General features: G+C 46.4%; 1 protein-coding gene across 1 annotated transcript; it reads right to left on the bottom strand.

Annotated features, from left to right (window-relative positions):
- Positions 1–586: 586 nt before the first annotated feature.
- Positions 587–19437, bottom strand: lrrc74b (leucine rich repeat containing 74B). Its single transcript, XM_056417957.1, has 15 exons — positions 19345–19437; positions 19092–19109; positions 18859–18925; positions 16508–16650; positions 11595–11727; positions 10116–10322; positions 9347–9459; positions 9140–9277; positions 7847–7979; positions 6346–6552; positions 5584–5693; positions 3362–3477; positions 2999–3077; positions 1404–1499; positions 587–1311 (listed from the first exon to the last, which is right to left on the bottom strand). The coding sequence occupies exons 1-15, from the start codon at positions 19435–19437 to the stop codon at positions 1186–1188; spliced, it is 1779 nt and encodes a 592-aa protein (XP_056273932.1). The 3' UTR covers positions 587–1185.
- Between the last annotated feature and the right edge of the window lie 306 nt (positions 19438–19743).

Below are 19743 nucleotides of genomic sequence, written 5' to 3'. Positions count from 1 at the left end.
CTTTTTTATTTATTAATTAGGAAATTATCTTTCGCCAAAGAACACAGAAACATAAATCGCTTTATTCTTTTAGAATCACACATTCTTCTTACTATTGTTGATTAGGACCATTAAAACACATTTTACTGGTAAATCCACACTGATATATGTTCTACCCCTACCCTGAGCCTCATTCAACTCCTCTGGACATGCAGAGGTAACATGTGACGTGTGTAGGGAAGGTACTTTCAGACTATCGGAGTTTACATTTCATAAATGTGGACACCTTTCAGGATTCTTTTGGCTCCCAGTGTAGTCTTGGTTGGTAGCCCTCAGTTCTACTGGCTCTGACGCTTCTAAAAATGTGTTGTTTTCTGAAATCGACCCATCCCCCGCTGAGTTGAGTGGCGCATGCTTTTTTAAAATTAAAAAATAGTTTTATAAATTTCAAAATTATAATTATAATAATATTTTTTTTCAAAAGTTGTAAAATGCTGTATGTGGATACATTGAACATCATGAGTGACATAGAAGTGAAAATATATGGTTTTTTACAGGAGAAAATTCAAATCTAAATTTGCCAAAATGGCCGCTTTGGAGACCTCACCTAAATTCTCTGGACTAAAACCTTTTAACTTTGTTCTGCTTCACTTTTTCGAAGTCAAACTTGGCAGTGAGAATGTTAACATATTTTAATATGATTTGTGAGAGTGTTAAACCTTTCAACTGCCTCATTCCAAACATATAATCATCCTGGAAGTGCTTTTTTTCAATTCGGACCTGACATTTTAATATTTTCTCTGTGTGCCATCTTCATTTACTCTTACCCAGTAACATATAAACTGATATGTTCACATCTGAACAAAAGAAAACATGTTTAAAAAGGTAAAAATGATTAAAGTAGCCCTAGTGGGTGCAGTGATACAGACTTTGGGGATGTTGGGGATTCAGTTTTCGGAGCAGAGGCCTAAAATCAGCTTGGTGCTTGAACCTTTATTTTTCTGTGAGCACACGTATTTGGAAGGTGAAAACTCTCTGAATAAACTTCATTTTAAATTGATTGGTTATACAATTTTTATTCCCATGAATGTATTTTATTCAGCGTGATTTTGCTTTGGTGCCTTTCTCCTCGCCTGCCTCCACCCTTTACTCGTCCACGGGGTTTTGACTCCTTCCATCTCCCCAGGCATCTAACAGCAATTACAGTCACACTTTTTCAAGCTTTTGCTTTTTGAAAGCACCAGTTCTGCCCCCGTGATTTACTGTAAGCGCCGGGAACATTTCTTTCACCGCCGAGTACAAATCGTCAAAGTCTTGGTTCACCGTGACGTCCTGTAGGAGCAGAAAGCAGCATGAATAACTCAGAAGAGGAAGGAGCTTCACAGAGGAGCCTCAGAGAGGTGGAGTAGTGTGAGCATATGCACCGGCAAGTCTAACTGCTCCATGGCGGACTGTGGGTTTTCCTGCAGAGCCTGGAGAATCCCGTAGCACCCGGCAGTCTGGATGGGGTTCCTCCCCACCTGGCCAAACACAAGCATTACACAGGAGTATGTCCAGATGGCACAGATCCTTTACTTGGGTTCTCCTGCTGCTGGGATGGTGATGAAATTGTGTTTTTAGGATATTATAGTGTTTTAAATAGGATTATTTCTCTTTATGGCAAACCAAAAATAATCCTCCTGTCAGCCATATGTATCGGTTCAGCATGTTGGGGAAACACACTAACTGCCTTCTGGAGAGAGTTCACGTCAATAAAGACAGAACCGGAGGGAACGGCTTCTGGACAGCTGTTAAAAATCCAAATAACAAGAAAGAAAACCCACCATTATAGAGGGTTAGTATGTTGGGTTATTCCTCACTGGGACTAAAGACCTTCCTGCACACAGAAACATAAAGGTTCTTAAATGGTTCTTTAAAAGGCTCTGTGGTTCTTCAGAGAACATAAAGGTGTCTCAAAGAACCTTCAACAAATAGTTCTTTCAGGCACCATTTCTGGTTCCACAAGGAACCTTTTAAAATCAAGTTTCTACGAATAACCATCACGCACTGAAGAACCATGTTTTGGTTTGAGGCACCTTTATGGGTTCTTTGAAGAACTATTTAAGGACACTGGTTTGAAAGGTTCTTTGTGGAACCAGAAATGGTTCTTCTGTGGCATCACTCTGAAGAACCATTTTCAGTTCCAGATGGCATTTTATTTTTTTCTGTGTAGAGTCTTCCCTGGTTGCCGGGCAACTGATAAGAGCCAAGAAATGTGGCACATACCTGCCAATATGAAAAAATCGACACAGTCGCTTTCTCGCCTAAAATAATTGATGATGAAATTGCATTCGAAAAATTGCAAAAGAATGAATAAAAACCTTCCCAACAGCTCTCTTCCTGGGCAGAGCTAGTGTGTAATGTTGGATAGCATCATAGCCCGGCTAACGTTAGCGTTTAGCAACGGCCTGGAAGAGTATAGCCCAATCGGACGCAGACTAGGGCGGGGCTTAATCCTAACGTGTGACCCCTGAGCCCATCAAGCACACCGGCACGGGATACTAACATGCTGTCCAAGTTTTAGGACTCGTTCCCGCAGCACTCCATTGTCTTCGTCGTTATGCTAAGCTAACTGAGTGCTAGCAGTAGCTTCATATTTACAGACACATGAATGGAACTGATCTTTTAACATCGTGGCACAAGAACATGTTTCAGAAAGCAAAACTGATTTAACCCAAAATGTTAAACTGCTCCTTTAAGAACTAACCTGCTAGCTAGCTATCCAGCTAGCAACATGTTAGCTATCCGGCTGCTTTTGGCACACCCACTAGTGATTTCATGTGTACATCAAATAACTCAAACTCTTTCTTCCACTGATGCTGACGCAGCTGGATCTTTGAGATTTGGTATTTTTCACCCAAATCTTGAACTGCCTTGTTTTTCCAAATCATCGTGAGTTTTCAGACTTTTACCAAACACCCACACTCCATGTTCAACTCTGGAGTGCTAATTGTTTTAGAAGCCTGAACCAATCTCTCACCTTCAGGGATTTGATGGTGTTGTTCCTCTTGAGGCCCATGGCGAGGTGGAGCGCTCCTTCAGGGGGGATTCGGTTGTTACTGTGGAGGGAAACAAAGAGAGAGAACAATAGAATAAGAAGTGTGTTGGCGTGTGAGGGAAGGATTCATAAAGGTTATTTATTATTCTAATCGTTATTATTCATCCGCGTAGCACTAATTACTTTTGGCTCTGTGAGGCGAGTTTAGTTTATCTTGAGTTCGGCTGAAGAAACTTAAAGTTATCACGGGTTTGGATTCACGGCTGAACCAAGAAGAGGACGTCTCCTGTTAGCACGACCAAGAGGATCCCATCACCCGTCACCAAGGCAACCAGCGGCCTGTACCTCACGTTCAGCTCCTCCAGGGAGGCGTTCTCCTTCAGGGCTCGTCCTAGAGCGACGGCTCCTTCTCCACCAAAGCCGTTGAACGTCAGGTCCACCGCTCGGAGGGAAATGTTTCCCTGAACAACGAAGAGAGAAGAACGTAAAGACGTTAAATAAGAAGTATTAACAGGATTAATGAGACCAGAGGAAGAGATTCAAAGAACAGATCTGATGTCATCGCCTCTTGGACCATCAGAACTCACTGTCCTCATCTCGTCTTCAAGACAGACTCGACTCCGTCTTCTGGGAGATGATGAATCAATCTCTCATGCCTCCATCACCTCATGCCTCCATCATATCATGCCTCCATCACCTCATGCCTCCATCACCTCATCCCTCCATCACCTCATGCCTCCATCATCTCATCCCTCCATCACCTCATGCCTCCATCACCTCATCCCTCCATCACCTCATGCCTCCATCACCTCATGCCTCCATCATCTCATGTCTCCATCACCTCATGCCTCCATCATCTCATGTCTCCATCACCTCATGCCTCCATCACCTCATGCATCCATCACCTCATGCCTCCATCACCTCATGCATCCATCACCTCATGCCTCCATCACCTCATGCATCCATCACCTCATGCATCCATCACCTCATCCCTCCATCATCTCATGCCTCCATCACCTCATGCATCCATCACCTCATGCCTCCATCATCTCATGCCTCCATCACCTCATGCCTCCATCACCTCATGCATCCATCACCTCATCCCTCCATCATCTCATGCCTCCATCACCTCATGCATCCATCACCTCATGCCTCCATCACCTCATCCCTCCATCATCTCATGCCTCCATCACCTCATGCATCCATCACCTCATGCCTCCATCATCTCATGCCTCCATCACCTCATGCCTCCATCATCTCATGCCTCCATCACCTCATGCCTCCATCACCTCATGCATCCATCACCTCATCCCTCCATCACCTCATCCCTCCATCATCTCATGTCTCCATCACCTCATGCCTCCATCACCTCATCCCTCCATCATCTCATGCCTCCATCACCTCATGCATCCATCACCTCATGCCTCCATCATCTCATGCCTCCATCACCTCATGCCTCCATCACCTCATCCCTCCATCACCTCATCCCTCCATCACCTCATGCCTCCATCACCTCATGCCTCCATCACCTCATGCCTCCATCACCTCATGCCTCCATCATCTCATGTCTCCATCATCTCATGCCTCCATCACCTCATGCCTCCATCATCTCATGCCTCCATCATCTCATGCCTCCATCATCTCATGCCTCCATCACCTCATGCCTCCATCATCTCATGCATCCATCACCTCATGCCTCTATCACCTCATCCCTCCATCACCTCATCCCTCCATCACCTCATGCCTCCATCATATCATGCCTCCATCATATCATGCCTCCATCATATCATGCCTCCATCATCTCATGCATCCATCACCTCATGCCTCAATCACATCATGCCTCCATCACCTCATGCCTCCATCACCTCATGCCTCCATCACCTCATGCCTCCATCATCTCATGCATCCATCACCTCATGCCTCCATCACCTCATACCTCCATCACCTCATACCTCCATCACCTCATCCCTCCATCACCTCATGCCTCCATCACCTCATGCCTCCATCACCTCATGCCTCCATCATCTCATGCATCCATCACCTCATGCCTCCATCACCTCATACCTCCATCACCTCATCCCTCCATCACCTCATGCCTCCATCACCTCATGCCTCCATCATCTCATGCCTCCATCATCTCATGCCTCCATCACCTCATGCCTCCATCATCTCATGCCTCCATCATCTCATGCCTCCATCACCTCATGCCTCCATCACCTCATGCCTCCATCATCTCATGCCTCCATCACCTCATGCCTCCATCACCTCATGCCTCCATCATCTCATGCCTCCATCATCTCATGCCTCCATCACCTCATGCCTCCATCACCTCATGCCTCCATCACCTCATGCCTCCATCATCTCATGCCTCCATCACCTCATGCCTCCATCACCTCATGCCTCCATCACCTCGAGTGTGAAGGCCAGAGCCACAGGATTCAGTTCTTATGACTCTTATAAGTATTTCACTGTATTGTCTGTTTTTATCTCTCTGTAGATTTGTAGATATTTTGTCCATAGTAAAAAAAGTAAAGTATAGTTTTCCGGTCTTGATTCCCAGGTCTCACCCCGAGGCCGTTGGCCAGCATCACAGCTCCGGCCCCTCGGATGGCGTTCCAGGCCAGGCTGAGCGACCTCAGGCCCGTGTTCTCAGACACAGCGTCTCCCAGGTGTCGGCCTCGGGGAGACAAGACAAATAAAGAAGGAGGACAAAAATATGTCAGGACGAACTTAAAGATCATTTCATAGTTAAACCAACAACTCTCAGTAAATGGCTCAAAACGAGTAAAAACCTTTATGACAGTCTGTCAGAGTTTGTGACGAGGGGGAAAAAAAATCTAAAATTAAAGATATTTTAGTTGCAAGAAAGTCTCAGAATAAATATTTATTCAAAATAAAATACCCCCGTCTGCACTCTGTGGGACACATGTCTCTCATTGAGGGTAGATTCACGATGCTGTGAATGTGAACAGTGACCACGGCCTAAAGCCAGAGAGGTGAGGACCAAAGAGGACCACAGAGAACCAAAGAGGACCACAGAGGACCAAAGAGGACCAAAGAAAACGAAAGAGGACCAAAGAGAACCAAAGAGGACCAAAGAGAACCAAACAAAACCAAAGAGGACCAAAGAGAACCAATGAAAACCAAAGAGGACCAAAGAGAACCAAAGAGGACCAAAGGGAACCAAAGAAAACCAAAGAGGACCAAAGAGGACCAAAGAAAACCAAAGAGGACCAAAGAGGACCAAAGAAAACCAAAGAGGACCAAAGAGGACCAGAGTGAGGCCTCGGGGGACACCATGTGACCTCTGAACCTGACTGCTCCTCTACCTGCCTCCTCTCCCAGAGCGTTGTGGCTCAGGTCCAGGTGCTGCAGCTTGGAGTTGTGGACCAGCGCCAGGCCCAGCTGCTCCACGGACCGGGCCGTGAGCCGGTTCCCCGACAGGTTGAGGCTCTGCAGGGTACCGTTCCCCCTCAGCATGGCGGCCACGGCTCCGGCCCCGAGGTCCCCCAGACGGTTGTGGGACAGGTCGACTTCTAGGGGTCAAGAGCAGGAGGAAGAGGAAGAGGACGGTTAAAAGAAGTTTAAGAGAAAGATGTTTTAGTGATTCTTTGTACTGGTCCCTCCTCTATACAGGTCCCTCCTCCTCCTCCTCCTTCAGTTGGCCTTCAGTGGTTGAGAGTGAGTACTGAACATCATATCATTGAGTTTTAGGATACACTGAGCACCTCTCTTTTCTCTTCTCTCTCTACTTATGGATGTTTAGGATACATTGAGCACCTCTCTACTCTTCTCTATCTCCTTATGGATGAATGTTCATCTCTCCATCACACATTATTAACTCTGCTTCCTCCCCGGAGTCCTTGTGACTCCAGGTCTCAGAGGGTCCTGGACCTGCTGGTCTGAGGCATCCTCCATGGACCTGCTGAGGCTCTTTTTATGAGGGAAGCCCCAAGAGAAAAATGTATGTTCTACTTTATTTTAAATCTGAGTGGATAAAAAGTATTTTTTCTCCATAAAGCTCCATCATCTGGTCAAACTAATGACGACTCACCTCTGACCTTCAGAGTTATCATGTTGGTTTATTTGAAATCAGAAATGCTGAATTATACACGCTGTTCAAAAGTTTGGGGTCAACCAGGCTATCTGGTGTTTTCCATGAAAACTCACTTTTATTTATCAGATGAATATAAAATATAGTCAAGACATTGACGAGGTTATAAATAATGATTCTTATTGTAAATATTAATGTAGTTCTTTTTGTATCTCAAAGGAAGGCCAGTTTTATAGCTTCTCTCACCAGCATAACTGTTTTCAGCTGCGCTTACATCAAAAGGGTTTTCAGGGTTTTGTACCCCTCCGTTAGTCTTCTAAGGCGATAACACAATGTACCATCTGAACACTGGAGATGGGCCTCTATACACCTATGTAGAGACTTCATTAAACACCAGAGAATAGTCATTTACACATTAACTATGTAGAGTTTATGATTCTTTTAATGTGATCATTGAAAAAAATAAGGACATTTCTAAGTTATTCCAAACTCTTGAAGGTTGTGTTCACCTTGGTGAATATTCTGTGATACTGTGTGTTTTTATAAAATTGCGAAAACCCCTGAAAGTTTAATGGCGGTGGAACCCACAGAGTCTCATGACATCACCAGTCCCCTCTTCAGGTCCTCCTCAGGTCCTCCTCAGCGTCTCCCAATGGCTCCAATATTAAACAACCCAGGACTCCATGGCGTGTGTATGATTGGGGTGAGACGAGGGGTGAGACGAGGGGTGTCACTTCTGAGAGTGAACAGGTGGGATGGAGAGCCAGTGAACTCACCTGTGATGTAACAGTTCTCCGTTAGCATCTGGGCTACAGCACCTCCTCCTGCTCCTTCCATCCAGTTACCCTGCAGGTTCAGCTGGAGCACCGAGGTGTTGGTTACCAGGGCAACGGCCACAGCTCTGGTGCCCTGCACACACACAACGGCATCTTGCTTCTGTTCACTGTGGTCTATTCTCTCCATCCATATTCCAGTTAGAGAGAGAAGATGAACTGATGCAGGTGGGCAGAGAGAGAGAGAGAGATAGAGAGAGGAGAGAGTGAGAGGGAGAGAGAGAGAGAGAGGGGGGGGAGAGAGGGAGAGAGAGAGGGGGGAGAGGGGGATATTGAACCTGCTAGAGGTAAAGAAGCAGAAGTTTCTCTGTGGGTCAGAACAATAAAATGTAGTTTCTCTCACAGCTAATGAGGAAGATGTCTGCGTGAAGCCTCTGTTAAAGTGGTCTGAGGAGGAGGAGGAGCGCAGAATAATATAGTGTGTTTTAATGCGTGCTGGGCTAACCCTGAGAACTGTTAAAGGATCAACTCTCCACTGTGGAGGAACCATCTCCTTGAAGCTGCATTGGATCTGACACACTGAGACCCAGAGGATGTTCTGATTGGTGCAGCCCTTCGGGGGGGGGGGATTGTGACTTGGAATTAATGAGTGAACATGTAGTGAACATATATGTCTGGGTGGGTTCGAGAGAGAGAGAGAGAGAGAGAGAGAGAGTTCAAATATGTGTCGATCTTTTTCGAGAGGTTGAATTGGGGGTCCAATTCGCCACCAGGGGGCAGCAGAAACAAGTTGTGAGCACACTATCCTAAACATGGAGTTCACGTACAGTGGAAGAGCTACAAACCAGTGGCGTCCCTAGGCTAAAAAACATCCGGGGCTAAATAATATAGTGTGTTTTAATGCGTGCTGGGCACGGATGTTTTTTAATTAGCCCCGAATGTTAATTTCAACAACAACAAAATTGACACACAAGTGGTTAACACCTCCAGGTCGCACGTGACGTCATTCACCCAAAACAGCGGAGTCAGACTGCCAGCAGGCGCACGTAGCAGCAAGCTGCTGTCTGAGAGTATTTCTATGTCTACAAATTTCGCTGCTTCACTCCTCTGGGCTAAGCCCAGCGCCGCCGCTCCCATAACGCGCATCGCTCTGCCGTGATACGCGCCGACACATCCGCGCACACAGGTGAGCACACTCTCACTAGAAAACTCACTAGCACCCCCCCCGTGAGAGTCGCTGTTCCCTAGACCTGGAGTCCAAATAATAATGTTTTAAAAACAGCTCTGGATGCATACCTGAGGGCCCAGCCCGCGGTGCATCATGGACAGCTCGCTGCTTTGCATGTGCCGCATGAAGTAAGAGGCGGGAGCCACCTGCAGCGCCCGGCACGCCTCCAGGTAACAGGCTTGACCCACCGGGTCGTACGCCTCCTCCTGGTCTGGTAGATATTTTGTCCATAGTAAAAAAAAGTATAGTTTTCGGTCTTGATTCCCAGGTCTCACCCGAGGTTGGCCGCGTTGTAACATCACAGCTCCGGCCCCTCGGATGGCGTTCCAGGCCAGGCTGAGCGACCTCAGGCCCGTGTTCTCAGACACAGCGTCTCCCAGGTGTCGGCCTCGGGGAGACAAGACAAATAAAGAAGGAGGACAAAATATGTCAGGACGAACTTAAAGATCATTTCATAGTTAAACCAACAACTCTCAGTAAATGGCTCAAAGCAGTAAAAACCTTTATGACAGTCTGTCAGAGTTTGTGCGAGGGGAAAAAATCTAAAATTAAAGATATTTTAGTTGCAAGAAAGTCTCAGAATAAATATTTATTCAAAATAAAATACCCCCGTCTGCACTCTGTGGGACACATGTCTCTCATTGAGGGTAGATTCACGATGCTGTGAATGTGAACAGTGACCACGGCCTAAAGCCAGAGAGGTGAGGACCAAAGAGGACCACAGAGAACCAAAGAGGACCACAGAGGACCAAAGAGGACCAAAGAAAACGAAAGAGGACCAAAGAGAACCAAAGAGGACCAAAGAGAACCAAACAAAACCAAAGAGGACCAAAGAGAACCAATGAAAACCAAAGAGGACCAAAGAGAACCAAAGAGGACCAAAGGGAACCAAAGAAAACCAAAGAGGACCAAAGAGGACCAAAGAAAACCAAAGAAAACCAAAGAGGACCAAAGAGGACCAAAGAAAACCAAAGAGAACCAAAGAGGACCAGAGTGAGGCCTCGGGGGACACCATGTGACCTCTGAACCTGACTGCTCCTCTACCTGCCTCCTCTCCCAGAGCGTTGTGGCTCAGGTCCAGGTGCTGCAGCTTGGAGTTGTGGACCAGCGCCAGGCCCAGCTGCTCCACGGACCGGGCCGTGAGCCGGTTCCCCGACAGGTTGAGGCTCCGCAGGGTACCGTTCCCCCTCAGCATGGCGGCCACGGCTCCGGCCCCGAGGTCCCCCAGACGGTTGTGGGACAGGTCGACTTCTAGGGGTCAAGAGCAGGAGGAAGAGGAAGAGGACAGTTAAAAAGTTTAAGAGAAAGATGTTTTAGTGATTCTTTGTACTGGTCCCTCCTCTATACAGGTCCTCCCTCCTCCTCCTCCTTCAGTTGGCCTTCAGTGGTTGAGAGTGAGTACTGAACATCATATCATTGAGTTTTAGGATACACTGAGCACCTCTTTTTTCTCTCTCTACTTATGGATGTTTAGGATACACTGAGCTCCTCTCTCCTCTCCTCTCTCCTTATGGATGAATCTTCATCTCTCCATCACACATTCCTAACTCTGCTTCCTCTCCTTGCGGCTTCAGGCCTCAGAGGGTCCTGGACCTGCTGGTCTGAAGCCTCCTCCATGGACCTGCTGAGGCTCTTTATGAGGAAGCCCCAAGAGAAAATGTATGTTCTACTTTATTTTAAATCTGAGTGGATAAAAGTATTTTTTCTCCATAAAGCTCCATCATCTGGTCAAACTAATGACGACTCACCTCTGACCTTCAGAGTTATCATGTTGGTTTATTTGAAATCAGAAATGCTGAATTATACACGCTGTTCAAAAGTTTGGGGTCAACCAGGCTATCTGGTGTTTTCCATGAAAACTCACTTTTATTTATCAGATGAATATAAAATATAGTCAAGACATTGACGAGGTTATAAATAATGATTCTTATTGTAAATATTAATGTAGTTCTTTTTGTATCTCAAAGGAAGGCCAGTTTTATAGCTTCTCTCACCAGCATAACTGTTTTCAGCTGCTTACATCAAAAGGGTTTTCAGGGTTTTGTACCCCTCCGTTAGTCTTCTAAGGCGATAACACAATGTACCATCTGAACACTGGAGATGGGCCTCTATACACCTATGTAGAGACTTCATTAAACACCAGAGAATAGTCATTTACACATTAACTATGTAGAGTTTATGATTCTTTTAATGTGATCATTGAAAAAAATAAGGACATTTCTAAGTTATTCCAAACTCTTGAAGGTTGTGTTCACCTTGGTGAATATTCTGTGATACTGTGTGTTTTTATAAAATTGCGAAAACCCCTGAAAGTTTAATGGCGGTGGAACCCACAGAGTCTCATGACATCACCAGTCCCCCTCTTCAGGTCCTCCTCAGGTCCTCCTCAGCGTCTCCCAATGGCTCCAATATTAAACAACCCAGGACTCCATGGCGTGTGTATGATTGGGGTGAGACGAGGGGTGAGACGAGGGGTGTCACTTCTGAGAGTGAACAGGTGGGATGGAGAGCCAGTGAACTCACCTGTGATGTAACAGTTCTCCGTTAGCATCTGGGCTACAGCACCTCCTCCTGCTCCTTCCATCCAGTTACCCTGCAGGTTCAGCTGGAGCACCGAGGTGTTGGTTACCAGGGCAACGGCCACAGCTCTGGTGCCCTGCACACACACAGCGGCATCTTGCTTCTGTTCACTGTGGTCTATTCTCTCCATCCATATTCCAGTTAGAGAGAGAAGATGAACTGATGCAGGTGGGCAGAGAGAGAGAGAGAGATAGAGAGAGGAGAGAGTGAGAGGGAGAGAGAGAGAGAGAGGGGGGGGAGAGAGGGAGAGAGGGGGGAGAGGGGGATATTGAACCTGCTAGAGGTAAAGAAGCAGAAGTTTCTCTGTGGGTCAGAACAATAAAATGTAGTTTCTCTCACAGCTAATGAGGAAGATGTCTGCGTGAAGCCTCTGTTAAAGTGGTCTGAGGAGGAGGAGGAGGAGCGCAGAATAATATAGTGTGTTTTAATGCCTGCTGGGCTAACCCTGAGAACTGTTAAAGGATCAACTCTCCACTGTGGAGGAACCATCTCCTTGAAGCTGCATTGGATCTGACACACTGAGACCCAGAGGATGTTCTGATTGGTGCAGCCCTTCGGGGGGGGGGGATTGTGACTTGGAATTAATGAGTGAACATGTAGTGAACATATATGTCTGGGTGGGTTCGAGAGAGAGAGAGAGAGAGAGAGAGAGAGAGTTCAAATATGTGTCGATCTTTTTCGAGAGGTTGAATTGGGGGTCCAATTCGCCACCAGGGGGCAGCAGAAACAAGTTGTGAGCACACTATCCTAAACATGGAGTTCACGAGCTACAACCCAGTGGCGTCCCTAGGCTAAAAAACATCCGGGGCTAAATAATATAGTGTGTTTTAATGCGTGCTGGGCACGGATGTTTTTTAATTAGCCCCGAATGTTAATTTCAACAACAACAAAATTGACACACAAGTGGTTAACACCTCCAGGTCGCACGTGACGTCATTCACCCAAAACAGCGGAGTCAGACTGCCAGCAGGCGCACGTAACAGCAAGCTGCTGCCTGAGAGTATTTCTATGTCTACAAATTTCGCTGCTTCACTCCTCTGGGCTAAGCCCAGCGCCGCCGCTCCCATAACGCGCATCGCTCTGCCGTGATACGCGCCGACACATAGAGTAGAGACTGTGTCTGTCCCACGGCCACTTCAATTAAATAAATCAAAAGTAAGCAGAAGAGGAGTCGTACACAATAACCTTATACAAGTTAACACAATTATTTCAGCAGTGCAACAAAATAGGTCTATTAAATGTGGTCTCCTAAATATTCGATCTCTGTCATCTAAAGCTGTGTTACTGAATGATTTAATATCAGATAATCACATTGATTTATGTTGCCTAACTGAAACCTGGCTGAGCCATGAAGAATATGTCTGCCTGAATGAATCGACTCCTCCAAGTCATATTAATACTCACATTCCTCGAGGCACAGGTCGAGGAGGTGGAGTAGCAACCATCTTTGAATCGAGCCTATTAATTAATCCTCAACCAAAATTACACTACACCTCATTTGAAAGCCTTGTTCTTAGTCTTTCACATCCAACCTGGAAAACACTACAGCCAATTCGATTTGTGATTCTGTACCGCCACCAGGTCCATATTCAGAGTTTATATCTGAATTCTCAGAATTTATATCAAGTTTGGTTCTTAAAACCGATAAAGTTATTATTGTTGGAGATTTTAATATCCATGTGGATGTTGATAATGATTGCCTTAGTGCTGCATTCATCTCCTTGTTGGACTCGATTGGCTTCTGTCAGAGAGTACAGAAACCCACTCACAGCTTTGGCCACACGCTTGATCTTGTTCTTACTTATGGCGTTGACATTGAGCATTTGAACGTCTTCCCACAGAATCCTCTTCTGTCAGACCACAACCTCATAACTTTTGAATTTATACTACGGAGTGTACTCCGTTAGTCAAAAGTTTCTACACTAGATGTCTAACTGATAGTGCTGTAGCTAAATTTAAAGCGATTCCTTCTGTATTTGATTCGATACCACGTCTCAATATAACAGAGGACTCCTGGTCTAACTTTAGTCCGTCCCAGATTGATCATCTTGTTGACAGTGCCATAGGCTCTCTGAGAATGACACTGGACTCGATAGCCCCTCTGAAGAAGAAGACAGTGAGGAAGAGGAGGTTTGCTCCTGGTATAACCCTCAGACCCGCAAACTGAAGCAAGCGTCACGAAAGCTTGAGCATATGGCGTTCAACTAATCTCGAAGAATCCCGCTTAGTTTGGCGAGATAGTCTTAAAACATATAAGAAGGCCCTCCGTAATGCCAGAGCAGCCTATTACTCATCAATAATAGAAAAAATAAAACAACCCCAGGTTTCTCTTCAGCACTGTAGCCAGGCTGACAGAGAGTCACAGCTCTGTGGAGCCGAGCATTCCTATAAACCTTAGTGGTAATGACTTTATGAACTTCTTTAATGAAAAGATTTTAACTATTAGGGACAAGATTAATAATCTCTTGCCCATAACCAGTGCCAATCTGTCCTCAAGTGGAATGGCCTTGGAAACCGCTGTATGCCCTGGTGTATATTTGGAGAGATTTTCTCCTATCAACCGTGACCAATTATTTTCAACGGTTTCTACTTCGAACACGTCTACCTGTCTCTTGGACCCCATCCCGACGAGGCTGCTTAAAGACGTTTTGCCTTTAATTGGCGGCTCTCTATTAGATATTATCAATGTGTCTCTGCTAACAGGCCACGTACCACACTCCTTCAAGGTGGCTGTTATTAAACCTCTCCTGAAGAAGCCCACTCTGGATCCAGAGGTATTGGCTAACTACAGACCGATCTCTAACCTCCCCTTCCTCTCCAAGATCCTTGAGAAAGTGGTCGCAAATCAGTTGTGCGACTTTCTACATCATAATAGTTTATTTGAGAAATTTCAATCAGGATTTAGAAAACACCACAGCACCGAGGCGGCACTGGTGAAAATTACAAATGACCTCTTAATGGCAGCAGATAAAGGACTCCTCTCTGTCCTGGTCTTGTTAGACCTTAGTGCTGCATTCGACACCATTGACCATGACATCCTGTTACAGAGACTGGAGCAGTCGATTGGCATTTCAGGCACGGCACTAATTTGGTTTAAATCCTATTTATCAGATCGATCTCAGTTTGTATTTGTAAACGATGACGCCTCGATAACCACCAACGTTAATCACGGAGTTCCACAAGGTTCTGTGCTTGGACCAATTTTATTTACCTTATACATGCTTCCTTTGGGCAATATTATCAGGAAACACTCCATAAACTTTCATTGTTATGCAGATGACACTCAACTATATTTATCGATAAAACCAGAGGAGAGCAACCAACTCTGTAAAATTCAAGCATGTCTTAAAGACATAAAAACATGGATGACCTGCAACTTCTTGATGTTAAACTCAGACAAAACCGAAGTAATTTTAATCGGCCCTGAGCACCTCAGAGATCAATTATCTGGTGATGTGGATTCTGTAGACGGCATTGCCCTGGCATCCAACACCACTGTAAAGAATCTTGGCGTTATCTTTGATCGGGACTTGTCCTTTAACTCCCACGTAAAGCAAATCTCAAGGACTGCATTCTTTCATCTACGTAATATTTCAAAAATCAGGCACATCTTGTCTCATAAAGATGCAGAAAAATTGGTTCACGCGTTCGTTACTTCGAGACTGGATTACTGCAACTCCTTATTAGCAGGCTGCTCTAATAAATCTCTTAGGTCCCTCCAGTTGATCCAGAATGCTGCAGCTCGTGTTCTCACTAAAACTAAGAAAAGAGATCACATCACTCCTGCACTAGCTGCTCTGCACTGGCTCCCAGTAAAATCAAGAATCACTTTTAAAATTCTTCTCTTAACCTACAAAGCCTTGATTGGTGATGCTCCATCATATCTTAAGGAGCTTGTCGTACCATATTGCCCCACTAGAGAGCTACGCTCACTAAATGCGGGACTACTTGTAGTTCCTAGAGTCTTAAAAAGTAGAATGGGGCCAGAGCCTTTGGTTATCAAGCTCCTCTTTTATGGAACCAGCTTCCAATTTCAGTCCGGGAGGCAGACACAGTTCCTCTTTGACAGAGCTTATAGTTAGGGCTGAATCAGGTTTGCCCTGGTCCAGCCCTTGATATGCTGCTATAGGCTTATAGCTGCCGGGGACGTTTTAGGATGCACTGAGTACCTATCTCCTCTTTTTCTCTCCTTAAGGATGAATTTTCATCTCTCAATCACACGTTACTAACTCTGCTTTCTCCCGGAAGTCCTTTTGACTTTACGTCTCATGGGGTCATCGGACCCTATGAGACGGCATAGATCCTATCTGCCTGATGGATCGTCTGGGTCGTGGAATTCCTGCTCATGACTACGCCACTGTCCTGTTGAGACTCCGCCTACTCCTCCCCACCGCCATCTGCCTGATGGATCGTGGAGGTCTCCATCGTGGAATATGCCTACTATGAACTATTCATACACTCTGTCATATTCATTGAATGTATTTTAACTCTAAATCTGTCCTTCTGTACACATTACATCTATTGCATCTGTCCATCCTAGGAGAGGGATCCTCCTCTGTTGCTCTCCTGCAGGTTTCTTCCCTTTTTCCCCCTGAAGGGTTATTTGGGAGTTTTTCCTGGTCCGATGTGAGGTTTTGGGGCAGGGATGTCTATGTGTACAGATTGTAAAGCACTCCGAGACAAATTTGTAATTTGTGAAATTGGGCTATACAAATAAACTGAATTGAATTGAATCCGCGCACACAGGTGAGCACACTCTCACTAGAAAAACTCACTAGCACCCCTTCGTGAGAGTCGCTGTTCCCTAGACCTGGAGTCCAAATAATAATGTTTTAAAAACAGCTCTGGATGCATACCTGAGGGCCCAGCCCGCGGTGCATCATGGACAGCTCGCTGCTTTGCATGTGCCGCATGAAGTAAGAGGCGGGAGCCACCTGCAGCGCCCGGCACGCCTCCAGGTAACAGGCTTGACCCACCGGGTCGTACGCCTCCTCCTGGTCTGCAGAGTTGAGACAACATGGAGACAACATGGAGACAACATGGAGACAACATGGAGACAATGTGGAGACAATGTGGAGACAGCATGGAGACAACATGGAGACAACATGGAGACAACATGGAGACAACGTGGAGACAACATGGAGACAACATGGAGACAATGTGGAGACAACATGGAGACAACATGGAGACAATGTGGAGACAGCATGGAGACAACGTGGAGACAACATGGAGACAACATGGAGACAACACGGAGACAATGTGGAGACAGCATGGAGACAACGTGGAGACAACATGGAGACAACATGGAGACAATGTGGAGACAATGTGGAGACAGCATGGAGACAACGTGGAGACAACATGGAGACAACATGGAGACAACGTGGAGACAACATGGAGACAACATGGAGACAATGTGGAGACAACATGGAGACAATGTGGAGACAATGTGGAGACAGCATGGAGACAACGTGGAGACAACATGGAGACAACATGGAGACAACCCGGAGACAACATGGAGACAACGTGGAGACAACATGGAGACAACATGGAGACAATGTGGAGACAATGTGGAGACAGCATGGAGACAACGTGGAGACAACCCGGAGACAACATGGAGACAACGTGGAGACAACATGGAGACAACATGGAGACAATGTGGAGACAACATGGAGACAACATGGAGACAATGTGGAGACAATGTGGAGACAGCATGGAGACAACGTGGAGACAACATGGAGACAATGTGGAGACAGCATGGAGACAACATGGAGACAACCCGGAGACAACATGGAGACAATGTGGAGACAATGTGGAGACAACATGGAGACAACCCGGAGACAACATGGAGACAATGTGGAGACAACATGGAGACAATGTGGAGACAATGTGGAGACAACATGGAGACAATGTGGAGACAATGTGGAGACAACCCGGAGACAACATGGAGACAACGTGGAGACAACATGGAGACAATGTGGAGACAACATGGAGACAACATGGAAACAATGTGGAGACAACATGGAGACAATGTGGAGACAATGTGGAGACAGCATGGAGACAACATGGAGACAACCCGGAGACAACATGGAGACAACGTGGAGACAATGTGGAGACAACATGGAGACAATGTGGAGACAACATGGAGACAACATGGAGACAACCCGGAGACAATGTGGAGACAACGTGGAGACAACATGGAGACAACGTGGAGACAACATGGAGACAACATGGAGACAATGTGGAGACAACGTGGAGACAACATGGAGACAACATGGAGACAATGTGGAGACAACGTGGAGACAACATGGAGACAATGTGGAGACAACATGGAGACAATGTGGAGACAACATGGAGACAACATGGAGACAACGTGGAGACAACGTGGAGACAACATGGAGACAATGTGGAGACAACGTGGAGACAACATGGAGACAACGTGGAGACAACATGGAGACAATGTGGAGACAACATGGAGACAATGTGGAGACAACATGGAGACAACGTGGAGACAATGTGGAGACAACATGGAGACAATGTGGAGACAACATGGAGACAACATGGAGACAATGTGGAGACAACGTGGAGACAACATGGAGACAATGTGGAGACAACATGGAGACAACGTGGAGACAACATGGAGACAATGTGGAGACAACATGGAGACAACATGGAGACAATGTGGAGACAACATGGAGACAATGTGGAGACAACACGGCTGTCTGAGTCACTGTCTACACCTCTTCAATAGACCTGCATGTCTCCTTCATGTCAGATGGTTTCAGACGATGACCCTGGAGACACATTTTCATGACTCAGGTCATGAGGACACATATGGGCGGAGCTAGGGGACCTCTTACTTATGGTACTTTTGTAGTTCGACTTTCTTGAAGAAATTTTACTTTCTTGTATTCTTGTTGTTCTTAGTTTGTACTCTAGGTTCATTCGCTTATTGTAAGCTAAATGACATGTAATGTAATGTGGGCGGAGCTACTGGAGCTTCTTCTTCCACAAGAAGATAGAGGCGAGAGAGGAACCAACAGACTAACACCCAGGGGGGGGGGGGCTCTGCTTCATTGATGAAGACTCACCGTCAGAATACTTACACTCACCTGTGGAGGTCATGAGTCATATTCTCACCTGGACCGAACATTCAGACTCACGTGGTTCACTTCAAACACCTTTTTGTCTTTAAACCTCCCCTCCTTACCGTCCAGCTCCAAGTCGGTGTCGTAGTCCTCATCAGAGATCTCCTCCTCCTCCTGCTCCTCCTGCTCCTCCTCACTTTCACCTCCGTCTGGTCCACGCTCAGCGCCTCCCGTCCTTCTTCCTCCTCGCTGGATGGAGAAGGAGAAGCGAGACGTCGCTACTCCTCTCAGAATGAAATCGATGCCTACACAAAGGAAGAGCCCCTCCCCTCCTCCCCCCCACTCCTTTCTTCACCTCCCTTTGACCTCTATCCTACAGCCTCTGCTCATCTTATTTTAGGTGTGTGGTGCGTCCTCTACACATTCCTCTAGTCGTCGATCTCCAGGTTGACTCTCTGAATGAGTTCATGCATGTTGCCCCCCGCCCCTGAGATGGTGTCTATCTAGAGAAATGGTGCATGTCTTAATGTACTCTTGCAGGTGAAGAACTCATACAGGTGCCCCCCCCACCACCGGCCTCTTCTCGCTTTCCCTCTGTTCAACTTTACCTCCTCCAGCTTCTCCCGCCCTGCTCCTGCGTCCTGGTCCTCCGGCCCCGGAGCCGTCAGCAGCTCGGTGGATGACTTCTTCCCCTGGTCCATGACCGCGAGTCACGGGGACTCTGTGGAGGTGTTCTGGTGTGTGTGTGTGTGAGAAGGGGAATCACTGCACTGCATTTGATCAGCAAGGTGTGTGTGTGTGTGTTCATGCAACCTATCCTGCTCAATGGGAGGGTCAAATTCTTTGGGCCAATGAGAAAAGGACTCCCGATGGCAGACCACCAAACAGAAGTCCTCGTGGAGAAAACAAAGTTTCTCTCTTTGTTGTGTTGACACGTTTCCCTGACGACGAGACAGTCGCCGAGTCGCTTTCAGAGGCAGGAAGGGGAGGGGGAGCAAAGGGCTCGT

Source organism: Pseudoliparis swirei, chromosome 7, assembly GCF_029220125.1.
Source record: "Pseudoliparis swirei isolate HS2019 ecotype Mariana Trench chromosome 7, NWPU_hadal_v1, whole genome shotgun sequence".
In the NCBI taxonomy this organism is placed as follows: domain Eukaryota; kingdom Metazoa; phylum Chordata; class Actinopteri; order Perciformes; family Liparidae; genus Pseudoliparis; species Pseudoliparis swirei.
Note: the sequence above shows the minus strand (reverse complement) of the source record. Positions and strands in the feature narration are given on the sequence as shown.

What these genes read in the sequence shown, in the direction of transcription:
- lrrc74b (XM_056417957.1), bottom strand. Translation starts at nt 19,437, where the DNA reads ATGGACCAGGGGAAGAAGTCATCCACCGAGCTGCTGACGGCTCCGGGG. An exon ending in GGAGAACTGTTACATCACAG is followed by an intron (nt 6,553 to 7,846) that starts GTGAGTTCACTG and finishes CTTGACCCCTAG; the next exon opens with AAGTCGACCTGTCCCACAAC. An exon ending in TGCTGGCCAACGGCCTCGGG is followed by an intron (nt 3,478 to 5,583) that starts GTGAGACCTGGG and finishes TTCGTTGTTCAG; the next exon opens with GGAAACATTTCCCTCCGAGC.